General features: G+C 39.0%; 3 protein-coding genes across 5 annotated transcripts; 1 reads left to right on the plus strand and 2 right to left on the minus strand.

Moving 5' to 3' along the window:
* The first annotated feature begins 404 nt into the window (after positions 1 to 404).
* gpatch4 (G patch domain containing 4) lies at positions 405 to 8128 on the plus strand. 2 transcript variants are annotated; one of them, XM_063486075.1, is made up of 8 exons: positions 405 to 519; positions 3650 to 3728; positions 3826 to 3899; positions 3991 to 4083; positions 4390 to 4500; positions 5292 to 5407; positions 5520 to 5570; positions 5664 to 8128. In XM_063486075.1, exons 2-8 carry the CDS (start codon positions 3650 to 3652, stop codon positions 6313 to 6315), a joined length of 1176 nt encoding a protein of 391 aa, XP_063342145.1. In that variant the 5' UTR covers positions 405 to 519; the 3' UTR covers positions 6316 to 8128. The 2 variants fall into 2 exon arrangements, with proteins under 2 accessions (XP_063342145.1, XP_063342146.1); XM_063486076.1 differs by lacking the exon at positions 405 to 519 and adding an exon at positions 2649 to 3310.
* Positions 8129 to 8219: 91 nt separating this feature from the next.
* On the minus strand, positions 8220 to 14859 carry LOC134637695 (C-type lectin domain family 12 member B-like). The gene is made up of 8 exons (XM_063488185.1): positions 14784 to 14859; positions 14342 to 14413; positions 13426 to 13500; positions 13054 to 13158; positions 9904 to 10098; positions 9015 to 9169; positions 8792 to 8907; positions 8220 to 8576 (listed from the first exon to the last, which is right to left on the minus strand). Exons 1-8 carry the CDS (start codon positions 14845 to 14847, stop codon positions 8429 to 8431), a joined length of 930 nt encoding a protein of 309 aa, XP_063344255.1. The 5' UTR covers positions 14848 to 14859; the 3' UTR covers positions 8220 to 8428.
* Positions 14860 to 16790: 1931 nt separating this feature from the next.
* Positions 16791 to 20702, minus strand: LOC134637169 (CD209 antigen-like protein C). Of its 2 annotated transcripts, none has more exons than XM_063487533.1 (7): positions 20537 to 20664; positions 20220 to 20300; positions 20033 to 20140; positions 19767 to 19961; positions 19406 to 19566; positions 18194 to 18318; positions 16791 to 17043 (listed from the first exon to the last, which is right to left on the minus strand). In XM_063487533.1, exons 1-7 carry the CDS (start codon positions 20595 to 20597, stop codon positions 16896 to 16898), a joined length of 879 nt encoding a protein of 292 aa, XP_063343603.1. In that variant the 5' UTR covers positions 20598 to 20664; the 3' UTR covers positions 16791 to 16895. The 2 variants fall into 2 exon arrangements, with proteins under 2 accessions (XP_063343603.1, XP_063343604.1); XM_063487534.1 differs by having other exon boundaries at positions 16793 to 17043; positions 20636 to 20702.
* Positions 20703 to 21872: the final 1170 nt, after the last annotated feature.

A 21872-nucleotide genomic window follows, 5' to 3' on the forward strand; every position in this document is an offset into this window, starting at 1 on the left:
AATCTTTTCATTTTCATCAGTGAACTGCCCAGTTTGGTACTCTGATTTAAAATACATGGCTGTCATTTTTCAAAACTTTGTTGATAACAAGTACATTCAAACAGTAACTGTGTAACAACATGTTTAGGGGACAAAATGGCCATGAATACATAAGAACATCGAGGACAGAAGATTAATGAAATTTGGGGGTGACAGAGACATTAGACTATAACTATTTTTTGTTTGATTTTTTATGTATCATTTATTATCTGTGTCTCTGCTGTGTGCTGTAATATAACAGATGTGAATACAGCAATTACTGGGTTTTTGTTTGTTTGTTTTGGTTCCTTTAATTTATGCACATGTTAATAAAGTTATTGGGGGGGGGGGGGGGTGACCGCCTCCTTTCCGTGACGTGTTTCCGGTGTCATGTCAGCGGTCTGCTGGCACCGCATGTTTACACGCTGATGCTCCTGCACGGTTCCAGTCGTCACGTTTTTCAGTGAAACAGTTCGACTGAAACAAAAAAGTCAAACAGAGGTTTGTGGACTTCTTATTTCTGTTGTATCGGTGAAGGTTCGTGAAACATTGGTAAGAAACGGCCGTGAACATCGAAGTGTTTAACGCTAGCTGTTAGCATCAACTCGTCCAGTCCAGATTTAAAGAGCGAAGCCGGTTCAGTTAGCATCGCAGGAAATGCGCAAATTCACTAGTTTTGACTTCACTTTTAAACCTGCTCAGGTCCTGAGATCTGCTTTAAACAGCTCTGCAGTTACACGGCAGGTTATAAGAGAAGCTGACTGATTTTATAGGCTAACCGTGCGCGACATGTCTCAATATTTTGGCTAAAACGATTCCTTTAAAATATATTGGGTGTATAAAAAAAAAATGAAAAGTCTTTAGATTAACAGTCAGAAACACAAAGTCACGTGACTTTTATTTCTGTTGCACGTTTCAAACCGGAGTTGACTCAAGCTGCTCTCCATCAAATACAGTGGCTTGCAAAAGTATTCGGCCCCCTTGAACTTTTCCACATTTTGTCACATTACAGCCACAAACATTAATCAATTTTATTGGAATTCCACGTGAAAGACCAATACAAAGTGGTGTACATGTGAGAAGTGGAACGAAAATCATACATGATTCCAAACATTTTTTACAAATAAATGACTGAAAAGTGGGGTGTGCGTAATTATTCAGCCCCCTGAGTCAATACTTTGTAGAACCACCTTTTGCTGCAATTACAGCTGCCAGTCTTTTAGGGTATGTCTCTACCAGCTTTGCACATCTAGAGACTGAAATTCTTGCCCATTCTTCTTTGCAAAACAGCTCCAGCTCAGTCAGATTAGATGGACAGCGTTTGTGAACAGCAGTTTTCAGATCTTGCCACAGATTCTGGATTGGATTTAGATCTGGACTTTGACTGGGCCATTCTAACACATGGATGTTTTGTTTTAAACCATTCCATTGTTGCCCTGGCTTTATGTTTAGGGTCGTTGTCCTGCTGGAAGGTGAACCTCCGCCCCAGGCTCAAGTCTTTTGCAGGCTCCAAGAGGTTTTCTTCCAAGATTGCCCTGTATTTGGCTCCATCCGTCTTCCCATCAGCTCTGACCAGCTTCACTGTCCCTGCTGAAGAGAAGCACCCCCAGAGCATGATGCTGCCACCACCATATTTGACAGTGGGGATGGTGTGTTCAGAGTGATGTGCAGTGTTAGTTTTCCGCCACACATAGCGTTTTGTATTTTGGCCAAAAAGTTCCAGTTTGGTCTCATCTGACCAGAGCACCTTCTTCCACATGTTTGCTGTGTCCCCCACATGGCTTGTGGCAAACTGCAAATGGGACTTCTTATGGTTTTCTGTTAACAATGGCTTTCTTCTTGCCACTCTTCCATAAAGGCCAACTTTGTGCAGTGCACGACTAATAGTTGTCCTATGGACAGATTCCCCCACCTGAGCTGTAGATCTCTGCAACTCGTCCAGAGTCACCATGGGCCTCTTGGCTGCATTTCTGATCAGCGCTCTCCTTGTTCGGCCTGTGAGTTTAGGTGGACGGCCTTGTCTTGGTAGGTTTACAGTTGTGCCATACTCCTTCCATTTCTGAATGATCGCTTGAACAGTGCTCCGTGGGATGTTCAAGGCTTGGGAAATCTTTTTGTAGCCTAAGCCTGCTTTAAATTTCTCAATAACTTTATCCCTGACCTGTCTGGTGTCTAAATCCAATCGAGAATCTGTGGCAAGATCTGAAAACTGCTGTTCACAAACGCTGTCCATCTAATCTGACTGAGCTGGAGCTGTTTTGCAAAGAAGAATGGGCAAGGATTTCAGTCTGTAGATGTGCAAAGCTGGTAGAGACATACCCTAAAAGACTGGCAGCTGTAATTGCAGCAAAAGGTGGTTCTACAAAGTATTGACTCAGGGGGCTGAATAATTACGCACACCCCACTTTTCAGTTATTTATTTGTAAAAAATGTTTGGAATCATGTATGATTTTCGTTCCACTTCTCACGTGTACACCACTTTGTATTGGTCTTTCACGTGGAATTCCAATAAAATTGATTCATGTTTGTGGCTGTAATGTGACAAAATGTGGAAAAGTTCAAGGGGGCCGAATACTTTTGCAAGCCACTGTACGTCAATACACCAAGTCTCCAAAAACACAGATAATCAGTGTAATTAATAGGAAATGAAAAATCGCAGCTATTTTGAAAGTTATCACTAATGAAGTAAATTCTACGAATGAAAACAAGAACTGACTAACAAAAGCAATAAGAAAATGTTTACTGTGGACAAAAAGCGCAATCAGACTCGACTAAATGCTGCTGGTCTTTATGAGGGACGGTGGAGTAGTCAGAGCTGAAGGAGAATAATAGAGGACTGGTCTCCTTTAGGTTTTAGGGAGATAGATGGGTCTGTATATTCATAACACTGCAACTGTTGTACAGAAAGAACAGTAGACAGGACCCTGTAAAAACTCATACAGGCCGCGAGGCCAGGCGCAGACATACAGAACGACACAGGAAGCACAGAGCGAGCTTGGATTTTCAAGTCCATCCATCCATTCGCTTCTGCTTATCCTTAAGCGGATTTTCAAGTCATTATTTTTATTATTCAGACATCAAAGAAAAGTATCAGAGATTTTTGCACAAACTTACTGAAATTGATCTTAAGTGATCGAATGCACAGATGTGTGTTTGTGACTGACCTGCTCCCTGGGTGCCATTTATTTTTCAACCATTAGCTGAAAATCTTAATTTATTCTCTCCATCTCTCCTCCACCTCTCCTGTCTGCTACCCTGGGTGATTTGTCTTACACCACGTGAGGAAAAGAAGGTAGACATTACATATTATTTCTGATAGGAAGTGTGGGAGAGGGACACTGATTAGCAAGTCCTGCAGCGTCACACCATGGATGCTGTGCTAAGAGCATCCAAGCATACAGCCATGATCTCAGCCCAGCAGGAAATCAACTAGACAAGTTACATGTAAAAGAACATCACACTTTGTACTAAGAACACACGCTAGGTTTTCTCTGCATACTTAACTGTTTTAAGGGTTTAAGTTACTCAGGTGTAACATTGTTTTTATTTATCAAATGTCCAGAAATACAAAAAAAGAAATGTACTTTTCAGAATTGAATGGGTTCGCTTATATTTAACTGTCTGTGTGCAGATGGCAGAAGTCGTTCAAGAGAAAAGTCGTGGCTTGAAGTTTGCGGAGCAGCAGCTCCTTCGCCACGGCTGGGAGCACGGTAACATACTTTGAACTTCTTCATTCAGACATTAAAGCAGCGCTCGTGAGGGTTCGAGCTCAGGTGCAGGAGTCTGATCAGCGCTTTCTCTCCTCAGGTAAAGGACTGGGACGATCTGAAAACGGCATATCAGAGGCCATCAAGGTGAAAGTGAAGTGTGACAAAGGAGGAGTAAGTGCTGTTTGTTTTTTTTGCAGCAGACGCTTGTGTTGACTCTAAAACAGGTTTAACCTGAGAGTGCCATTTACATTTCTTCTGCAAGGTTGGCCATAAAGAAGGGGAGCAGTTCACCTTCCACTGGTGGGATCATGTCTTCAATAAAGCCTCCTCCAGCCTGCAGGTGGAGTCTGATCAAGTAGGTCGCTCTTTTTTTTTCTTTCTTTTTTTTTAAGTGTGTTTCATGACGGGGAACAAGATTCCAGATTAGCTCATCCACCTGAGTGCAGCTGTTTTTTTGCTTTGGCTGCTCAGTGTGAGAATATTTTCAGGATTTTAGGAGCAGTTTGCCGTTTCAGAGCACCACCTCTGAGGAGTTGATGGAAGCTGCAACAAGGCCCAGACTCAGTTTAACATTCACATCAGTTCCATTCAGGCTCCGAGTGGAAGCAGCTGGTTTGTTCACTTACACAGCGTTAACGTGTTTCCTGGTTTTCTGATGCAGAATGGGATTAAGCTGAAGAAGACTGCAGAAGAAGAGGATGGGATGATCTCCAATAAAAAGCCGAGGAAAGCGACACTGGCTAAAGATAAGCTGTATGGATGCTTTGTCAAGGTAATTGTTTGCGTGTCTTTCAGCTGCATGTTCGTTCTTGTTGTACTTACTGCAGTTCAGTCATCAGACTGCATGCCACTCATTGCTGGTCACTGGCGTTACTCGATGAGTCATGAGAGCGTCTCGTTCATGAAAATCAAAATCGCCAATTTTGAAACCGAGAGAAGTGGCTACAAAAACAATGCTGTGCTCCCCAAATTAATTAACTTAAAAAACAAACAAACAACAAACAAACATCTGTCTCCTATTTTTTTTCAACAGGAGAAGAATATCTCTAACAAGTTGATTTGTTCACATTTTCACATCTTAATTTTTAAGTGAAATGTGCATTTTGAGTTTATACACTATGTATATAAGGTGACCGTTTCCTTTTGCAGTATTTTTGTGCGGTGCATTTTTTTATGTCTTAACAAAAGGGGAGCAAAGGTGTTTAAGTTCACCTAAGATGATTTGTTTTAATTTTCACATGGTCTTACTGAGGTGCTTAAAAAGTGCTTGAATTTGACCCTGAAAAAGGCGTATGAAGCACAACACCACAACAAAGAGCAGGAACCCGCTGGCACTGCTTATAAAACACGGGGACACGACCACACAGTAACAGCAAAAGCATAAACAGTGTCAACGACGTCGGCCATTTATGTAGTTCACATCTGCAAAGTTTCCCCACAGAAGTCTATAGCGGGCCTTACAGTGGGACATTACGGCATTTTTGTGCATGACATGGACGCTTTTTGTGTTTTTAAATGTAGTTTATTTTATTCACACCAACAAACGCCTGGCTCTTCTTTCAGTCTGCCACACTGCTGTCTGGTCAGGAGCAGCCAGAGCCGAAGGCCTCCAGCTCAGATGACAGCAGCAGCTCAGATGAGGAGGATGACCAGAGGATGGATCTCTCCAGCACCACCAAGTAAGACAAACATTCACAACATCTGATCTCATCAGCAACTGAAACTTGGAATTGTATTCGGACCTTTTATCTGATGCGTTACATCGTGAGGTTTCTCTCTGACTCTCTGCAGGCTTTCTGACACTGATCTTATGAAGGTTTGTGGAGGACGCACAGCTCACAAGTAAGATGATAAGATTTGTAGAATTCAACATGGAAAAACATCAAAGAACTTTAAAAGAGCATAACCCAGTTTTCTGTGCTTCTGTTATTTTAGGGGAGCCAGGCACGGCTTGACCATGAGCGCCAAGTTAGCCAGGCTAGAGCAGCAGGAGGCCGAGTTCATGGCCAAGTATGGAATTAAGAACCAACCAGCAAGTGCTCCTCCTCCAGCCTCCCATTTAGAGACGCAGGAGGAGATGATGGCAAGCAGAAAAAAGATGAAAATGAATGAGATGAGTAGTGATGAAGTGTGTGAAACTCCCACAACAGATGTTCAACCTAAAAAGAAAAAGAAGAAGAAAAAGAAGAGCGCTGATCCCGAGGAAAGAACTGATGAGGATTTGATTCACGTAGAAAACTGTGAGGCAGACGATTCGCACAAGAAGAAGAAGAAGCATAAAAAGAAGAACAAAGTGGAGGAGAATGGAGTCGAAGAGACGCATTCACCGGCTGCAGAGAGCGAGGAGGTGACTGCTGAGATGCATGCTGACGAGGGCAAGAAGAAGAAGAAGAAATCCTCTAAACGCCTAAAGGAAAATGACAGTGACTGTAAGGAGTCTAGCCAATCAAATCACACAGGACTGGAGGAATCAGACGTCACAGAGTCAACAGTGAAGAAAAGGAAAAAGTGCAAAAAGGACAAAACATGTACTGATGAGGAGGCTCCTCCTCCTCTGAAGAGGAAGAAGAAGAAGTCTAAAGACTAGTGTGTGATTAGCTGGGAATCTAATTCCATGTCTGAAGAGGACGTGCTTTCCCAGTGTACTCGTCTGTGGTGCTAAACCAGAATCATTAATGTCAACCAGCAAACATAAACAGGAAGCACTTTGCACCCATTTATTCTGGTTACAAGTCCACATGGCAGAAATGTTAGCACGATCCTTTGACATGACCGAAATAAACGAGTGAAATTGTGGTTAAAAAAAAAAAAAAATCAGCTGAGGTTTCATGTGAGTGCTTCCTGTTTAGCTTTGTTTAGTCGATATTAGAGGAACTTGGTGAGTTACAGTCTAAACATGGACTGTAAAGGAATTTTGGATGTTTTCAGCAAACTGGAAAACATCTTTAACTACATCCAGCAGGTGAAGCGCATTACAAGATGCTGTTTAGAGAAGTTGATGATGATTTTTTTTTTAAAGATTGCCTTTATAACATGAAATGTGCCCTAAATAATCCATCACAACCAGACGTGGCTTTTCTAAACTAACAGTGATTATGGCTGGAGTCAGTTTACAGTTGTTCTGGGAGGTAAACATGAAATATAAAGAATCTTTTTACAAGCTCCCTTTGACGGAGACCCCAGCTGCGTTGTGTTTTTACAATACTGGTGTAGGACGTGGAGTATTGTGACACATGCTGGTTTTATATGCAAATTAAATGATCAGACTCAGCAGACTTTTGTACTTTTGATTCTTTTATTTAAAATTGTCTTTGTGTAAATAAACATTTTAAACAAAGTAAACAAATATACAAAATTTTTGTATCTTTTGTAGGAATTAGAAAATATTCATGTGCATAGATCATTTGCACAGTTTTAGTCACCTGACAGGTGTGTCAGCATGTGCCTGGGACAAGACGCACACACTTGTGACAGATGTAAACTTTGATGGGATTCTTGTTTCCTGAGCTGTAATGTTGATTAGCTGTAAGCTTTTTTTGTGAAGACGATAGAAAATAAAATAGTTCCTACGTTAAAATGCCCAAACAAGGATTTTTTTTCCCCCTTCTTGAGTAACCACGAGTGATTTCTAAAAAGAGATATTGCTGCTGAGTTTTTCAAATGTTTTTCAGCACCACAAGGTGAGTCACATGTACTTCCACCATATTTAAGAGAAAGCAGATGTGTCTTCAGTGGATATCTGGAAAACCTGGCAACTCTAACTCAGATGGATAAATGGTACTACAGGCCAGAGGGGGAAAGATTTTTGGGTGAACTGTGCCTTTAATCAAGATGTGAGAATGCGTCCATGGTAACAACAAAAAAAATGACCCTTTTGCCTTCAACTTGAACCAAATATCTTGGTTCGAGTCACCAATGCCAAAGATTAAAAAACAATAGTAGAATAAATGTCTCTTTTTATGATTTTTTGAATCATTTTATTAATTAAATATATGTTCGACCTTCATTTACCGGAGTTTCAACATCAGTGTTGGTTGTGATTTAAATATTTCTTTAAACTGACAGCTCAGTGGGTGTTCGGATGCTGAACACTATCCTCATTTCACTATTAAAAATAACAAAAGGGTCAGCAGCTTTAAAAAAAAATTAAAATCTTGTTGAGTCGACCCTTTGTCATTGCTACAGTGGCTCAGAAAAATCCTTAAAGTGTTACTGTATCTGAAATTTCTTCCTAGATGAATCAAAGAGTTAGAAAGACAAATATGACCGTTGAACATCTGAAGTGCAGTGACTGTCTTTCCATCAAAAAGGGCTTTAAAACATCTGCATCATGCTGTTATTTTAAACAGATGATTAACAAAACCCCAAAAGTTGAACTTTCAACTTTTCCTTTAACCTCCGTCACTTTACATCAGAGACAGATGGAGACAGTGTTGAGGTTGACACAGGATGGAACTTGCAACATGAATTATGTAATCAATACATGCAATGTTTGGTGTAAAAGTACAGTGTTGCATTATTTCTGCCTTTTGGCGACACACACACTGGTCTGCTCAAAGTCTGTTTTCATAAATAGTTGCAGCAGCTGAAAAACTACAAGTTCTCCATCCTCCATTATAAAGATGAGAAACAAATAATGCAGACAGTATCTGGAGCATGGACGGCAACATGGGAGAGGACACGGAGAACAGCAGCTGTAGCTAAGTGGACAAAAGCAGGGCGTCTGTCTCACAGATGAATTTGTTCTCAAAGACATTGTCTGCTTTGACCCAGCTTTTTGTGGCATTCTTCCCAGGGATGATCAGCACATATGAGACTGAACTGTCTGACATGTCCTTCATCCAGTAACTATAAAAGCAGGACATGAACGTCAGCATGTGTAAAAACATCCCAAATATTTTATTTCTGCATAATTTCTTTCATAATGCATCTTCTCTCACTGAAATCACTTTATCCAATATTATTATTGGGATATAAACCACGATATTATTTTATCATTAATCATTCAGTCATTCCCACCACTGCTGTAACTTTTTTCTGTAACTGTAAGACAGTTTTCTTACCTCAAAGTGTCATTGTGTCCATCAATCCAGACCCAGTTATTTGCTGTCTTCTGTAACCCAATAAAGTATCCGTGGTAGTCATCATGGTAATATGTTATGTGACTACTGAGAAATTCCTGTGGGTCATATCATTAGTCATTCAGTGACATTTATGAATTATCATCAGTTATTTAAGAAAATATCATGGCTGTAATTGTGCTGTGGTCTTGTTGTTAGAGCTCACCTGCTCTTTGAGATCGTCAACAACAACCAGATCTGCAGCTTTGCCTTTACAATACTCTCGGCTTGCTCCCCAAGTTTTCCAGGGGGCGTTCTCATTGTAAAACAGGTAGCACTTGTTCTTAAATGGGATCCAGCCACTGCGGCATGGCTGGCACTCTGCAAGGAGATTAGAAACTAGACTCAGTAGGCTCATTAACAACATTATCAAATTTCGTTACGTAGAAAAAAAGCTAAAAGATTCACACTGTTTTCTTTTCTACTTTCCATTTTAAAGTAGCTTTGATGAGTCATTCTCTGGAAACACCGAGAACACACAGAGATTCCTTGATTTTGCTAATGAGAAATTCTTCAGCTTCCCTTAAACTTAATGGTTAGTGGATCCTTAGTTTTAGAGAAAGGCAAAAAACAGTGAGGTGCTGGTTTGCTTTATTGTTTTTAGTGTGGCAAATATGCATCTGTGTGTTATCGCATGTTGGGTGAGCCGTTCACTCCTGAGAATTGTAACAAACATGAGGGACATACTGCCAACTGATGCGAAGGTGTTGAAGGAGAACAGATTCCATGTGAGGTAAAGTCAAAATAAATTGTTGTAAATTTTAGATGATATTTGAGGCTCTTTACATAACTGACCTATTTTGTTGTTTATTTAAATGCTGGCTGCTGTGTTTTCCTGGGTTTTCTGACCAGTCCAAATCATCTCTCCCAACCTGCACGCTTACTTGTTTTGTTGTTTTCTATTTAAATTTGTCACATAAATTCTCCGTTCACACCTCTTACTCTCATGGGCGTCATGGAGAGTTATCATACTGTTGATCATCTTCAGCTCCTTCTAATAAATTTTGACATAGGAAGCTTATTAACTTCTGAGGCAAGCACAATGAAGCACTCACGTTTATTAGGACAGTAATCATTTACTGGAAAGTTATCAAATTTCAGGATGACTTCCAGCGTCTGGTTGAGATTGTCTCTCTCTCTTCTCAGCTCCTGAGTTTTATTGTCTGAGATTTCCTTCTCCACGGCCAACCGCTGATATTCTGCTGTGAGGTTACTGAGGTTTGCTGACTGTACCTTAAATAGCAAACTCACTGTGAATGAGAGAAGACAGCACAGCACTCATCATCACAGCCAACCAAGGAGTGTTCACATCCAGTCCTAACAGAGAAGCCTTCTCTTCCTGTCTTCATTGTGGGACAAAGCTGAAGACACCAAACACACTAAAAAATGAATGTATAATAAAATGGTTTTTTTTTAAACCACCAGTAGAAGGTAATAAATAGTAAAAAGGAAAATTAGCGTCAAATTGAAATCAAGGCACTAGAGGTACAGAAAGTTCAAGTAACAAGTAATAAAATGCAGTTTTGTATTTTAGTGGGAAAGAGACATTAAAAAAATGGTTCAGGTTATATGGGGAAAAATTAATCTCTGTTTTTTAAGCCACCTTTATAAACAGCTTTGAAGGTTTTTCCACATACAATGAATATGTAATGAGTACTTTTAACTAACTCATCCACAGACAACCATTACAATCATGACAGAAGCTAAGTAGGAATAAATATATGTTAGAAATCAACAAGGTTTGCACAGGGAGGAGGATGGGGTGGATGGATGGGTTTGATGAATTTCAGGCTATGTCCACACTAGCCCGGATAGATTTGAAAACGGCGTTTTCATCTGAAAACGCTGCGCATCCATACTATTGTTTTCAGTCATTTTCACAGAGTTGTGCGTCCACATTGAAACGGATGAAAACGCTTACGTTCCAGTCCTGCGCATGCGCAAAAGCGAGTGAGAATTAATGAATTTGAAGGAAAGCTATCTGCAGCATGTACAAACTGATATTCATCTTTTTTAGGGCTGTCAAAATTGAGAGCAATCAAAACAACTGCTGTATAATGCCCTCCGCTATCTTTGTTTAGCCCAGCAGCGCCTCCATTTCTTGAGGGTTTTGAGATGGAACAGGCTGCAGACTGAACTCCTAGTGTCCTTCTACTGTGCCACTATTGAGAGTGTGCACGCCATCCCTGTGTGGTACGCTGGTTGCACAACAGCTGACAAGAAGAGACTACAGAGGGTCATCAGAACTGCAGAGAAGGTGATCGGCTGTCCACTCCCCTCCCTGGACTTAACTGCCAGCTCAAGATGTCTCTCCAGAGCCAGGGCAATTATAAAGGACCACCTCCATCCTAACCACCACCTCTTCAACATCCTGCCCTCTGGAAAAAGGCTCAGATCCATCAGGTGCAATACCAACAGACTAAAGAACAGCTTCTTCCCGTGGGCTGTCAGAACTATTAATGGTAACTAAGAGTGTGTAAAGACTTCCCCAACACATCCACTCTGACACTGCTGTTGATCATCTATGTGCAATATCTCAGTCTTTCCATGTTCTGTGCAATATTTTTGGCTCAAGTGCAATTATTTTGGTCCCAGTCTGTTTCAATGTTTCTTACACATACACCATGTATATAGTTCCACTCACATATGTATACATATACACTGCTTTGTATTTTATTCTATTTATTTAATTATTTATTTTTTTCCGCCTTCGTTGTATATTGGTTTCTCTTCTTCTTACTTTAGCACCTTTGTGGTCCAGCTACCCAATTTCGCTGTGCAAGAAACTGCACAATGACAATAAAAAGCTCTAAGTCTCTAAGTCTCTCTAAGTTTATTTGGTCACATGACTGCATCACATGACTAAAATACTTCATGGTTTTAGAAAGTCTGGGTTTTCGTGTGTCCACACTGTGACGGGACAGCTCCGTTTTGAAATGTATGCGTTTTCGAGAGCGTGTGGACTGAGGAAAGCGCCGTCTCAGTGTGGACGGAAGCCAAAACGGAGTGAAGACGATGCGTTTTCAAACGAAAACATCCATTAGTGTGGATGTAGCCTCAGTTTAGCACAACTGGTTATTTCCTTTTGCACATTAACATGACTGTGACCTCTAAAACTTTAACAGCCTGTTTGCTATTGTAAAAATCAAGGTGATGCTTTTCCAGCCTTACTAAAGAACTTATATATTGTATATTATATTAATTAATATTACATTAATTGAAGGCTAATCACATTTTTGCATCCTTTCTTTTTTCATTGCCACATCCCATGATGCCTATAATGCCCTGGAGAATCAAAACAAACCACATATATGGTTGTTTAGGCTGGACTTATAGACTTATAGAGTAAACAGAACCCTTACTTCCTTCTTTTACTCTTTAATGTCACTGTCGTTACTCACAGCAGCAGGTCGATTTTTCATAAAGCTTCACTATGTAACCTCAAGCCTAAAAATCACCCCAAATTAGCCAAGTTTCATTTACTCAGGAATACTACTACTACCACTACTACTACTACTACTACTAATAATAATAATAATAATAATACACCTTTTGTTCATAAAATTTCAGAAATAACATGAGGTTCTGCAGTGTTTTGTAAGGTTATTGTGGACTGCTCAGAAACAATAACTTAACACTTAAATCGCACATCAGATATTCAAGAAAAATTCAAAAATCTTTACTGACATTTATTGTGTAATGTGATGTGAAGCAAACTGCATAACAGCTGGCCCTGAAAACTTAAAATCATCAAACCTTTGATGGTTGGTTTAAAAACATCAAATATCAAAGTAAAATTCTGTTGAGCAGAACCAACACTAAACAGAGAATTAGAAAATCGATGCACAAAAATATTTTATTTACTTAAAATAAAAATGAAAGCTAGACTTTTGGGAGAACATGAGAACTAAATGAAACAATAAAGTTTAAATAAAATATGATGAAAACTGTCTTTATTTATTTTTTATTTCTATTTTTTGGCCAAATTTGTGACTCAGCAGCTTTCACACGGTGTTGTCTTTGTACTGTAATGTCTGCCCCTGTTAATTACCCTCCATATTATAATAATTAAGAAAACTAAACAAACAGTGAAACTAATAAAAACCAGCTGAAACAAGCAAACCCACTCTCTGGAAACATGCAAACATTCAGAACAAAATAAAAATAAAACTAAATAGAGTTTGTTGTGCTGAACTCAGACTTACTGTAGATGATGGCGATGATGCCCGCCAGCAGGAGGACACAAAGTATCTCCGAACATGCCAGCAGTAGAGGGAAATGGGAGCATGCAGCTGCTTTGCCTTCTGCTTCTAATGAGAAATTTGACGTCATTATTATGAGAAACTGTCACATGGACTTTTACTGTTGTGTGATGCTGCAGTAAGCTCATTCCTTTGCTCGTGTGTTGTCTGTTTTCTCAGGCTTTGTTGTGTTAGACTCTCAGGACCATTGAGGCACCAGATGTTCATGTCAGATGTTGTCAAAGACATACAGGTAGTGTGTACATTTGTTCCACTGTTGGTCTAAAACATATTGCTGCTAAATTAGTGAAATGAAAATGGGATTTTATAACTTACCTGGTGCAGCAGAAGTAGCAGCAGGAGGTGCTTTAGTTTTTATTTCAGAATAAATGGTTGGGTCCTCGTTTTTTTCTGGAAGACAGAAATAACTAAAAGAATGGACTCATAGCGATGAGTTTGACTCTAACACAACCCACAGAGTTACAAAATGCGCAGTCATGCGTCATTAAAGCACATCATTGATCTCTTAGGTCGCTCTATGTTCCCCTTTTCCTTCCTTCTCCTTCCCCTCACACACCACACTCTGCAAAATCACCATTGTTAAATTAACACAGTGAGTGTTAAACTTAAAAGTGTTAAAAGTGTCTATATGTGTCGACTCTTTTAACTGTTAAATGAACACTTTTGAAAGTGAACTGCTTGTCCACCACCACTACGTTCGTTAGGTTCGCCTCCACTGGTTTGTAGCTAGAAGTCTCACTGGATCTGTTGTAACAAAACATAGTATTTTATTCTATTTTATCTTATTCTATTCCATTGTTTTTCTTAATTTTTGCTGCTTGTAACTTTGCACTGTCCACTTCCTGCGGTGACCCAACAAATTTTCCACTTGAGGACTAAAAAAGGTTTATCTTATCTATCTTATCTCTTATACCGTTCCATGTATGCCCTGCCTGCTAGCATCTTGCACCCTGCAGTTATGTGCTGGATTGTCTCAGGGGCATCTTTACACAGCCTGCACCTGGGATGTTGCCTGGTGTGACAGACCCCAGCCTCTATGGATCTTCTACTACTCAAGACTTGCCTTAGTCTCTGCAGGTGGTTGCAGCTTAATAATATGAAAAATTTTCAACATTTCTGCATTACTTGTGTTGGTCTGTTTTCTCAGGCTGTGTTGTTGTCAAATACAGAAAGATAAAGCATGAATTTGCTTTGTTGTTCGTGTAATATATGCATGAATGTTATAACTTACCAGGTGCAGGAGGAGGACCAGCAGGCGCTTTAGATTTAACTTCAGAATAAATGGTTGAGTCCTCGATTTTTTCTAGAAGACACAAATGACTGAATGCATGGATTCATACCAACAAGTCTGACATTTGTGCCATGTGCTATTTTTAAAACTATTACAAACTATTACTATTATCACATAATTTATGATGAAGCCAAACAATGTGATAAACTCAAAAAGATAAGTCTGAGCCCCTGACTTGGTGTATAAAATAGAAATATTGTGCTTTGTAGTGATTTTCATGTCTCAGAATTTTATTGAAAATAAGCTTTTTGTTGTTTTGAGAGAAAAACAGGAAAATGTGCTGTGAACAGAGCAGCGTTCTTTCATCAGGGAACTTCACAAAGATATAAACAGTCAGACTTATCAGTGATTCATTTTTGAATGAAGGAGGAGAGTAACTTACCTTTTGTTAGTGAAGCACCAGTTTTGAAAACCATTGTGGAATAATTGACTTCTTCCTCCATCATTAAAAGCCAAATTGCCTTCAGCGCAAAGAAAACTAAAACTGGCCTCAACAGGAACGGACTGTTTAAAGAACGTTACTGACACCCCACCCACATGCCCACACACGCACCAAAAAAACAATACGAAATCCCAGCAGTAACTGGCACAGAACAAACCTGCGGTTCCTCTTCCTATAACTCCTTAATGTGTTCATACACAAGCCTGATCTCGGAATTATGTTGCTTCCGTAACACACCGTTACGCTAAGAGCAGTTAACACATTTGGGCTTTAACCCAACAAACCAACCTGTCACATATCTGTGTGGTGCAACGTCCACGTTGTTTCTTAACTGATGATCGATGTCGTTGCGAGACATCGTGTTAGGTGAAAATGTTGTGATGAAAAACGTCTGTCACAGTACAAAAAAGGAAGAGGCAAGTGATCGCAATTTTTGCAGCTCGTCTGACCCAAGGAGCAGTGAGACTCTGCAGTGGTGAGGTGTCTGTCATCACTGCACCTCATAAAGAAATATTAATCAAACCTTCACACAGTAATCATGGATCTTCACACAAACCGTTGTCCTGATGTAATGAACAATATTCAATTCACACTATTTAGCAAATTTATTGACTTAACATTCCTCAAAATGATGACAAAAGAACTCCATTAAATACTAAATGATGTGATAACTTTGCCACTTGTATCCTGTTAGACAGGGAAGATCCTGTGGGTCATAGCCGTGGAGAGAGTGGTGGTGTTGAACACAAACACTTTTATTTGGTGATGAATTTGTCCGGGAAGTTACTGCAAGCCCCTTTTAATTCTCAGTGGACTTTAATTCTCATTTGTCTGTGCAGTTTACCCCTAGCACTTTCTTTCTGCACTTCACACACTGCAATAACCTGAGATGCGACGGCTCTTGAGCTGGATGAACTACTACATCATTTATATTCTGGTTATTTATTTATATTGCACTTTTTAAAGTCAATAAGCAACAACAACAATAAAAGCATAAGAAATTGTAACAAATTATTATGAATGGAAACAAAAACTTGATGGGAAAAAAGAATTTGACCAGCACTGTAAAACAGACAAAAAACCAAAATGTGTAAAAACTGTAAACCACCCTTTAAACTGATCCACAGACAGATTTCCATTCAACGATTAGTTTTATTAAATGCATCAATAAAACTGCAACAGGCAGAGCTCAGTGGAGGCGAGGCCGAGCACACAGCTGTTGCTCCAGCTGCCTGTGTTCTTAGGTATCAGCCTTACAAGTGTCCAGATGAATGAATAAATAAAAAAATCACAGTTTTTATGAAGGTGGGAGTTTTCCACACAGGCCAAACCACTTTAAGCTGGAAACACTTTTTTTCATAATAACATTGAACATTTTAACATGAGAGTCTCTTGTGGGATAAGCCAGTTAATTTCTTACACACTGTTTTACTGTTGTAGTTTTAGACAATAGGCACAACACACACACACACACACACACACACACACACACACACGCACGCACGCACGCACGCACGCACGCATGCACACACACACACAAATAATAATAACAATCATCATCATTACTATTATTATTATTATTGTTCAGATTCTTGTTCTCTGTTACTATAAAAGGAATATAGATGCTTACATTATGCCCAATGAGCATGAACAGACTGTCACTTCCTCAAGTGGAAAGGGAAGTTTCACAAACATGTAGTATAAATAAATAGTAACATAAACACATTCATGCCTGTTTCTGCATTTACATCCACCGGAATATGCTTCTTTTGCCATCTAATACATTAGAAATCCCATACTAATGACAAAAGAGCACATATGATTACAAAAAAGTGCAAATGCTTTAGTATGTACAAATACTTTTGCAGTGCAGCTCAAATGTGATTCTGCAGCATTTGTTTAAAAATGTAACTGAACATAAATCAAAACAAAGAAATTACTTATTTTTTACAAAATCAGTTTGACACAGAAAAAAAGCTCATTGCCTTTAATTCAAAAAACACAAGGAGTTACTGTCACATTAAATAACAATTCTATTACTGGGACTGATTCCTAATCTGCTTTAATTAACGCTCGTCTTTCACAGATCCAACAGTTTCTCATGTCACAGCTCTCTTTGCCCCAGTTGGCCAGAGGGGGCGCTTTTGGTAGGCTTAAAGCACAATATCTTCTGTTCACAGCTTGTTGCATTTTCCAGTACCTAAAAAAGTCACATAGTGTCAGTCTGTATGCCTACTCAACATTTCAACATTTGACAAAATAATCTTTATTGTATTTCTGAAATTCAGCAAGTGGAGTGCTTGGGTGCCAAAAATAAATCAATGATCTGTGTCAGTCTCTGCACACAGAGCATTCCTGATGGTAACCTGCACTGTGGGACAGGGATCGAGGCAATTTAACCAACACAGAGGCCATAAATGCACACTTGTGTTTGTTCTCGCAAAAGTCAGAGACTTAGATGTTCTGAAAACCACAACTGAGTCCATCACGGATGTGGAAGCTTAAGAAAAATGTCAAAGGTCAAAAATCATCTTTGAGAAACAAACAACGGATGCAGTGAAGAGTTTTTAACAGCTTTTATTTATTTAAGTTTATTGTTTATTAGGACTTGTGTGTTCTCAGTGGTGGGAGCTGAGCTAAAGGACCAACAGTGACAAACGTGAGCCAGGGTTTTCCTTACTTGGATGACTGAGCATGCAAGACGTCTTTTTATGTTAAATGAAAACACTTTGTGTTTTCTCATTTCACAAATGAAAAGAGAAAATGCAAACAGAAAACAAGTCTGCCATCAACATGTGTTGATTCTACTTAATCGTCACTTCCTTGAGCTATTCCAGCCTAACGGTTGTTTTAACTCGGATTTTTAAAAAATCCTCAAAATTATTTGGATTTCGTTCATACTGTAAACTTCTTGTGTCTGTAAATCTTAAACTTCTTGTTATTAGAAGAAGGGAATGTTGAAACAATTTTGTCGTTCTGCTTTTTACTTCTTTCACCCTCTGCCATATTTTTTAAAGGGTATTTACAATGTGTTGTTAAAATGTGTGTGTGTGTGTGTGTGTTTGCACTTATACATCTTTGTGAGGATCAAAATTTCGACTGTTACTATTCTTGTGGGGACCATCAGTCCCTTATGGGGCCCAAATTCTGGGCCTCATGAGTTTGACCACATTTTTGAGGCTCAAAATGTGGTTTTAGTGTCAGGGTTACAGTTAGGTTATGGTTAGGCATTTGTGATGGTTAGAGTTAGGCTAAGCAGCTAGGGAAAGCATTACGTCAAGAGCTAAGTAAGATATAATAGGCAAGTATTTGTATGTGTGGTGGTGGTGGTGGGCGGGGGTCATGCTTACGTCACAGTGAGATTACTTCCATCTACCCACGTCCACGTGTCCTTTGGGCTCTCTGCTCTCAAACCGATCCAGTAGCCGTGCTTATCATCAGTGTGGTAGTCCTTAGTGTGGTTGCTGATAAATTCCTAAATTTGTAGTACATGTGTTATCTACCACATAATAATAGTCGGGTTTTAGTTTTCCTTTGAGATAAAAAGAACGATGACTTGTCTATAACAGCAAAAAATAAAAACAGGTTTAAAAAAATAACAACCTTTTCCCTTTTTTGCACACTATGTTTACATTTTAAACGGATAAAACTGGCTTTTGTTCCCTCAAGAAATCAACACTCAGTACCCATATTGACAAAGTTTACACAATTATCCAGACTGTTGGCTGTAGTTACAGCTGCTGGGTTCTTTGGCTAAGACTCTGTAGGCTTGTTAGACCAGATTGCCTGGGAGGTGTTGCTGAATTACCTTCTTCAGATCTATCCACAGATGATCTCTCCAAACTGCAAACTCTGATCTGACGCTTAGAGTTTGGAGCTCTTCAAAATGAATTTAAGTTTGTCCAATCAGATTAAAGAATAATTTTCTCTTGGTCTTTTAAACTCTCAGCCTGTGCCTTTTACTTCGACTATCTTTTGTCTGATGTATGAGGAGTCGTTCTCACTCTCTTTTTAAACACTTTGGGAACTCTGTAGGAATGATCGCTGGTTTCTTTTCCACAGCTCTGACCAAAGATCATGTCATTTACTGAATTTGGAAGTGAAGGCCACAAAGACTATTTTAAAGAGAGCAGTGAGCTAGTGGGAACACTCGAAGCTTGCAGTTCCTTTTTTCCTGACTATTTCTCTTTTCTTTTTAAGTACAAGTTGAGGCCTGCTTGAATCAAAACATAACTCAAATATAAAGCAAACCCCAGTGCACTTCAGAGAGCAAGAATCTGAATAGTTTTAAAATAAGAGATTTCAGTTTCCATTTTTTACAGTATTTTTAAGTGTTGATTGAGGAAGAAATACATTTTCTTAAAATCCAGTCAAATGGCAAAGAGGTGGGAAAAGACTGAACTGAAGGAAGGTAACTTGGCTCTTTGAATTATAGTTGCATGAACTTCCTCTTCAAACCTTCCTGTCTAAATCGCTTGAACTGTTTTTCTCTCTGTGTATGAAAACGCTCTTTCACTTTATTTAAACTTTAAAAAAATATATACAAATGAAATCTGGCTCACCTGTTCTTCCTGACTTTCGATCACTACCAGAGCCGCCTGATACATTTTGCATTGATCACGACTTTCATCCCAGGTCCTCCAATAAAACGAATATTCATGTTGGTAAAAAAAGTAACAGCTTGATTGAAACAGCACCCAGCCATCCAGGCAAGGTTTACACACTGTTCAAAAAAAGAAAGGGACAACAAGACCAGAATCATTTTAGAAATCCAACTAAAATGTTGAGTTTTTTAGATTTGAATATTTTTTTAAAGTTTTAAACATGAAACCTTCAAATAAAAACATAATTGCACCGGCGGGAGTCAGGACATGAAGTGAGTAAAAAGTAACATAAAATTAAATGAAACTAAAACATGTTCACCTTTCTGTGGGCAGTGTTTTTCCACTGAAAATTCCTGATATTCCATGATGACTCCGATGGTCCAGTTGAGTTGGTCTCTCTGTCTGGTCAGCTCCTCTGTCCGTCGCTCTGAGGATGTTTTCTGTGTCATCAGCTGCAGGTTCTGTGCTGTGATGTTGGCCATTTCTCTTTGCTGCTCACTCATGACTGTGTTAACTGCAGTCAGATAAGAAACTGTTATTGTCTGATTACACTAAAGTCCTTGAATACACAGCAGGTGGACTTACAGTGGAAGATGAGGGCGATGATGACTGACACCAAGATGAGGCAAATAATCACCAGACCTGTCACAACCAACACAAGCCGGCTACAGGGTGGAGCTAACTCTTTATTCTCTACAATAATAGAAAAAAATGTTTATTTTAATGATTGAATAAAAAATATCATTTATTTGTTCAGAAAACCACAAATAACCTGTTATTACAAAGGATGCATCCCATTTCCTCTCCTCGGTGTTCACCTCATCATAGATTGTTTCTGTGTCTTTTGGCGTCACTGCAAAAACAAAAAGAGTTTAAAGGAAATGAAAACTCATTTGTAGTTTGTTCTTTGTGGGGATTATTTATTAAACTTTACTTTTTAGATCACCAAAAATAGCAGTGCTAGGAAAGAATTGACATGCTAAGTAGCATAACATCACCAAAATTAACCAACTGGTATTGATCGTTCCCCAAAACGACATACATCACAGTTTTGGCGATGAAAGGGAAGAAAGTAAGTCTGTCACTCACCGTATGTTGGATCTCCCTTTGTCTGAAATATCACTGTCACATAATTCTCTTCTTCCACCATTATTTATGTGTTTGCTGTTTATTGTCAGCAGTACTTACTTTGTTAATCTCGGAGTCAAACCGCCACTGTGGTGTTACTGGTCAGTGTAAGTGAAGTTTGGAGGCAGAGAAGCGGACTGTTGCAAGATCTGCACTTCTTCTTTTTGGCAGAAAGAGGGAGGGTTGTGGTTAAGAGGGACATTTTTCTTCTTCTTTTTTTTAGATAGTTTTGCAAGAAGAGCAAAATTATGTCAGAACAAAGTGACGGCTGTCGCAGAGTGGAAGACTCACATTTCCAGGATACTAGTGGGGTCATTTTTTTCATTTGAGTTTAACAAACAATTACCTTCAGTGAATGAAGTGTGCGTGTGTGTGTGTGTGTGTGTGTGTCTGTGTGTTAGTTTACAAATGTCAGAACTAAGTAACTGTAGGATGAATGTTATTGTAAAAATAATGAACTTCATCAGTTCACCTCAACACTGTCTGTTGGCAGATGTCAACCAAAGCAACTTTTAACTTCCAATTCATTTCCAAATTATTAGGCACATCCAGCTCAAACTGATCTAATACAGCAGTGAAATAAATCAGCCACAATAAAGCTTAACGTTTTGGATCAGTTTGTTTTGAAACTTCAAATGTGTGATAACTTTTTAGGCTTTAAAGGCTAAAACTTCCAGCATACTTCAGTTAACCTACATGGCAGACGTTGTATGTACTGAGTACAATCAATCAACACAGTTCAATCAATGCCACTGAAACACTAAAAACTATATTGCATCGTATTGTATGGAATAATTTTCCCAGTGTAAGTTTATAAGTTGAATATTTTCAGATGTTTTCATGTGTTTACACAACAACAAATCAGCTTCATACACAGAACAGTAAATACATGTAGAGTGTGGTTTTAGAGTTCAACATGTTTTTCATGCAAACATGCAAATAATCAGAAACTTTAAGGACTTAAAAACAGAAATAAAGACAAAAATGAAATATTTTATATTCTTTATTATAATTCAAATTTTAAAAAAATAAAATAGTTTAGAGTAATTTACAAAGTTAACTGACATTTCTTTGACTTGGATCTGTCCATTAAAGACTTAGGGGTAACTGTAGATTTGATCATACATCAGTCTTTTTTGGCTAAATCAACCTGCAGTCATTGTTCCCCTGTTAGAAATATGGGTGTCCTTCAAGGTTCAGAAGATTCAGAAGCACTGTGATAGAGGGAAACATGACAGAGTCTGAAACTGTGTGAAGTCTGATCGCTTGTTATTGGGGTTACTAGGAATATGATTGT

Source organism: Pelmatolapia mariae, linkage group LG10_11 (genome assembly GCF_036321145.2).
Source record: "Pelmatolapia mariae isolate MD_Pm_ZW linkage group LG10_11, Pm_UMD_F_2, whole genome shotgun sequence".
NCBI classification, from domain to species: Eukaryota; Metazoa; Chordata; class Actinopteri; order Cichliformes; family Cichlidae; genus Pelmatolapia; species Pelmatolapia mariae.

What these genes read in the sequence shown, in the direction of transcription:
- gpatch4 (XM_063486075.1), top strand. Translation starts at nt 3,650, where the DNA reads ATGGCAGAAGTCGTTCAAGAGAAAAGTCGTGGCTTGAAGTTTGCGGAG. An exon ending in TGTATGGATGCTTTGTCAAG is followed by an intron (nt 4,501 to 5,291) that starts GTAATTGTTTGC and finishes CTCTTCTTTCAG; the next exon opens with TCTGCCACACTGCTGTCTGG. An exon ending in GGAGGACGCACAGCTCACAA is followed by an intron (nt 5,571 to 5,663) that starts GTAAGATGATAA and finishes CTGTTATTTTAG; the next exon opens with GGGAGCCAGGCACGGCTTGA.
- LOC134637169 (XM_063487533.1), bottom strand. Translation starts at nt 20,597, where the DNA reads ATGGTGGAAGAAGAGAATTATGTGACAGTGATATTTCAGACAAAGGGA. An exon ending in TGCATCCTTTGTAATAACAG is followed by an intron (nt 20,141 to 20,219) that starts GTTATTTGTGGT and finishes CTATTATTGTAG; the next exon opens with AGAATAAAGAGTTAGCTCCA. An exon ending in TCGAAAGTCAGGAAGAACAG is followed by an intron (nt 18,319 to 19,405) that starts GTGAGCCAGATT and finishes CTACAAATTTAG; the next exon opens with GAATTTATCAGCAACCACAC.
- LOC134637695 (XM_063488185.1), bottom strand. Translation starts at nt 14,847, where the DNA reads ATGATGGAGGAAGAAGTCAATTATTCCACAATGGTTTTCAAAACTGGT. An exon ending in TGCTACTTCTGCTGCACCAG is followed by an intron (nt 13,159 to 13,425) that starts GTAAGTTATAAA and finishes ATTTCTCATTAG; the next exon opens with AAGCAGAAGGCAAAGCAGCT. An exon ending in CATCATCGCCATCATCTACA is followed by an intron (nt 10,099 to 13,053) that starts GTAAGTCTGAGT and finishes TCTCATTCACAG; the next exon opens with TGAGTTTGCTATTTAAGGTA.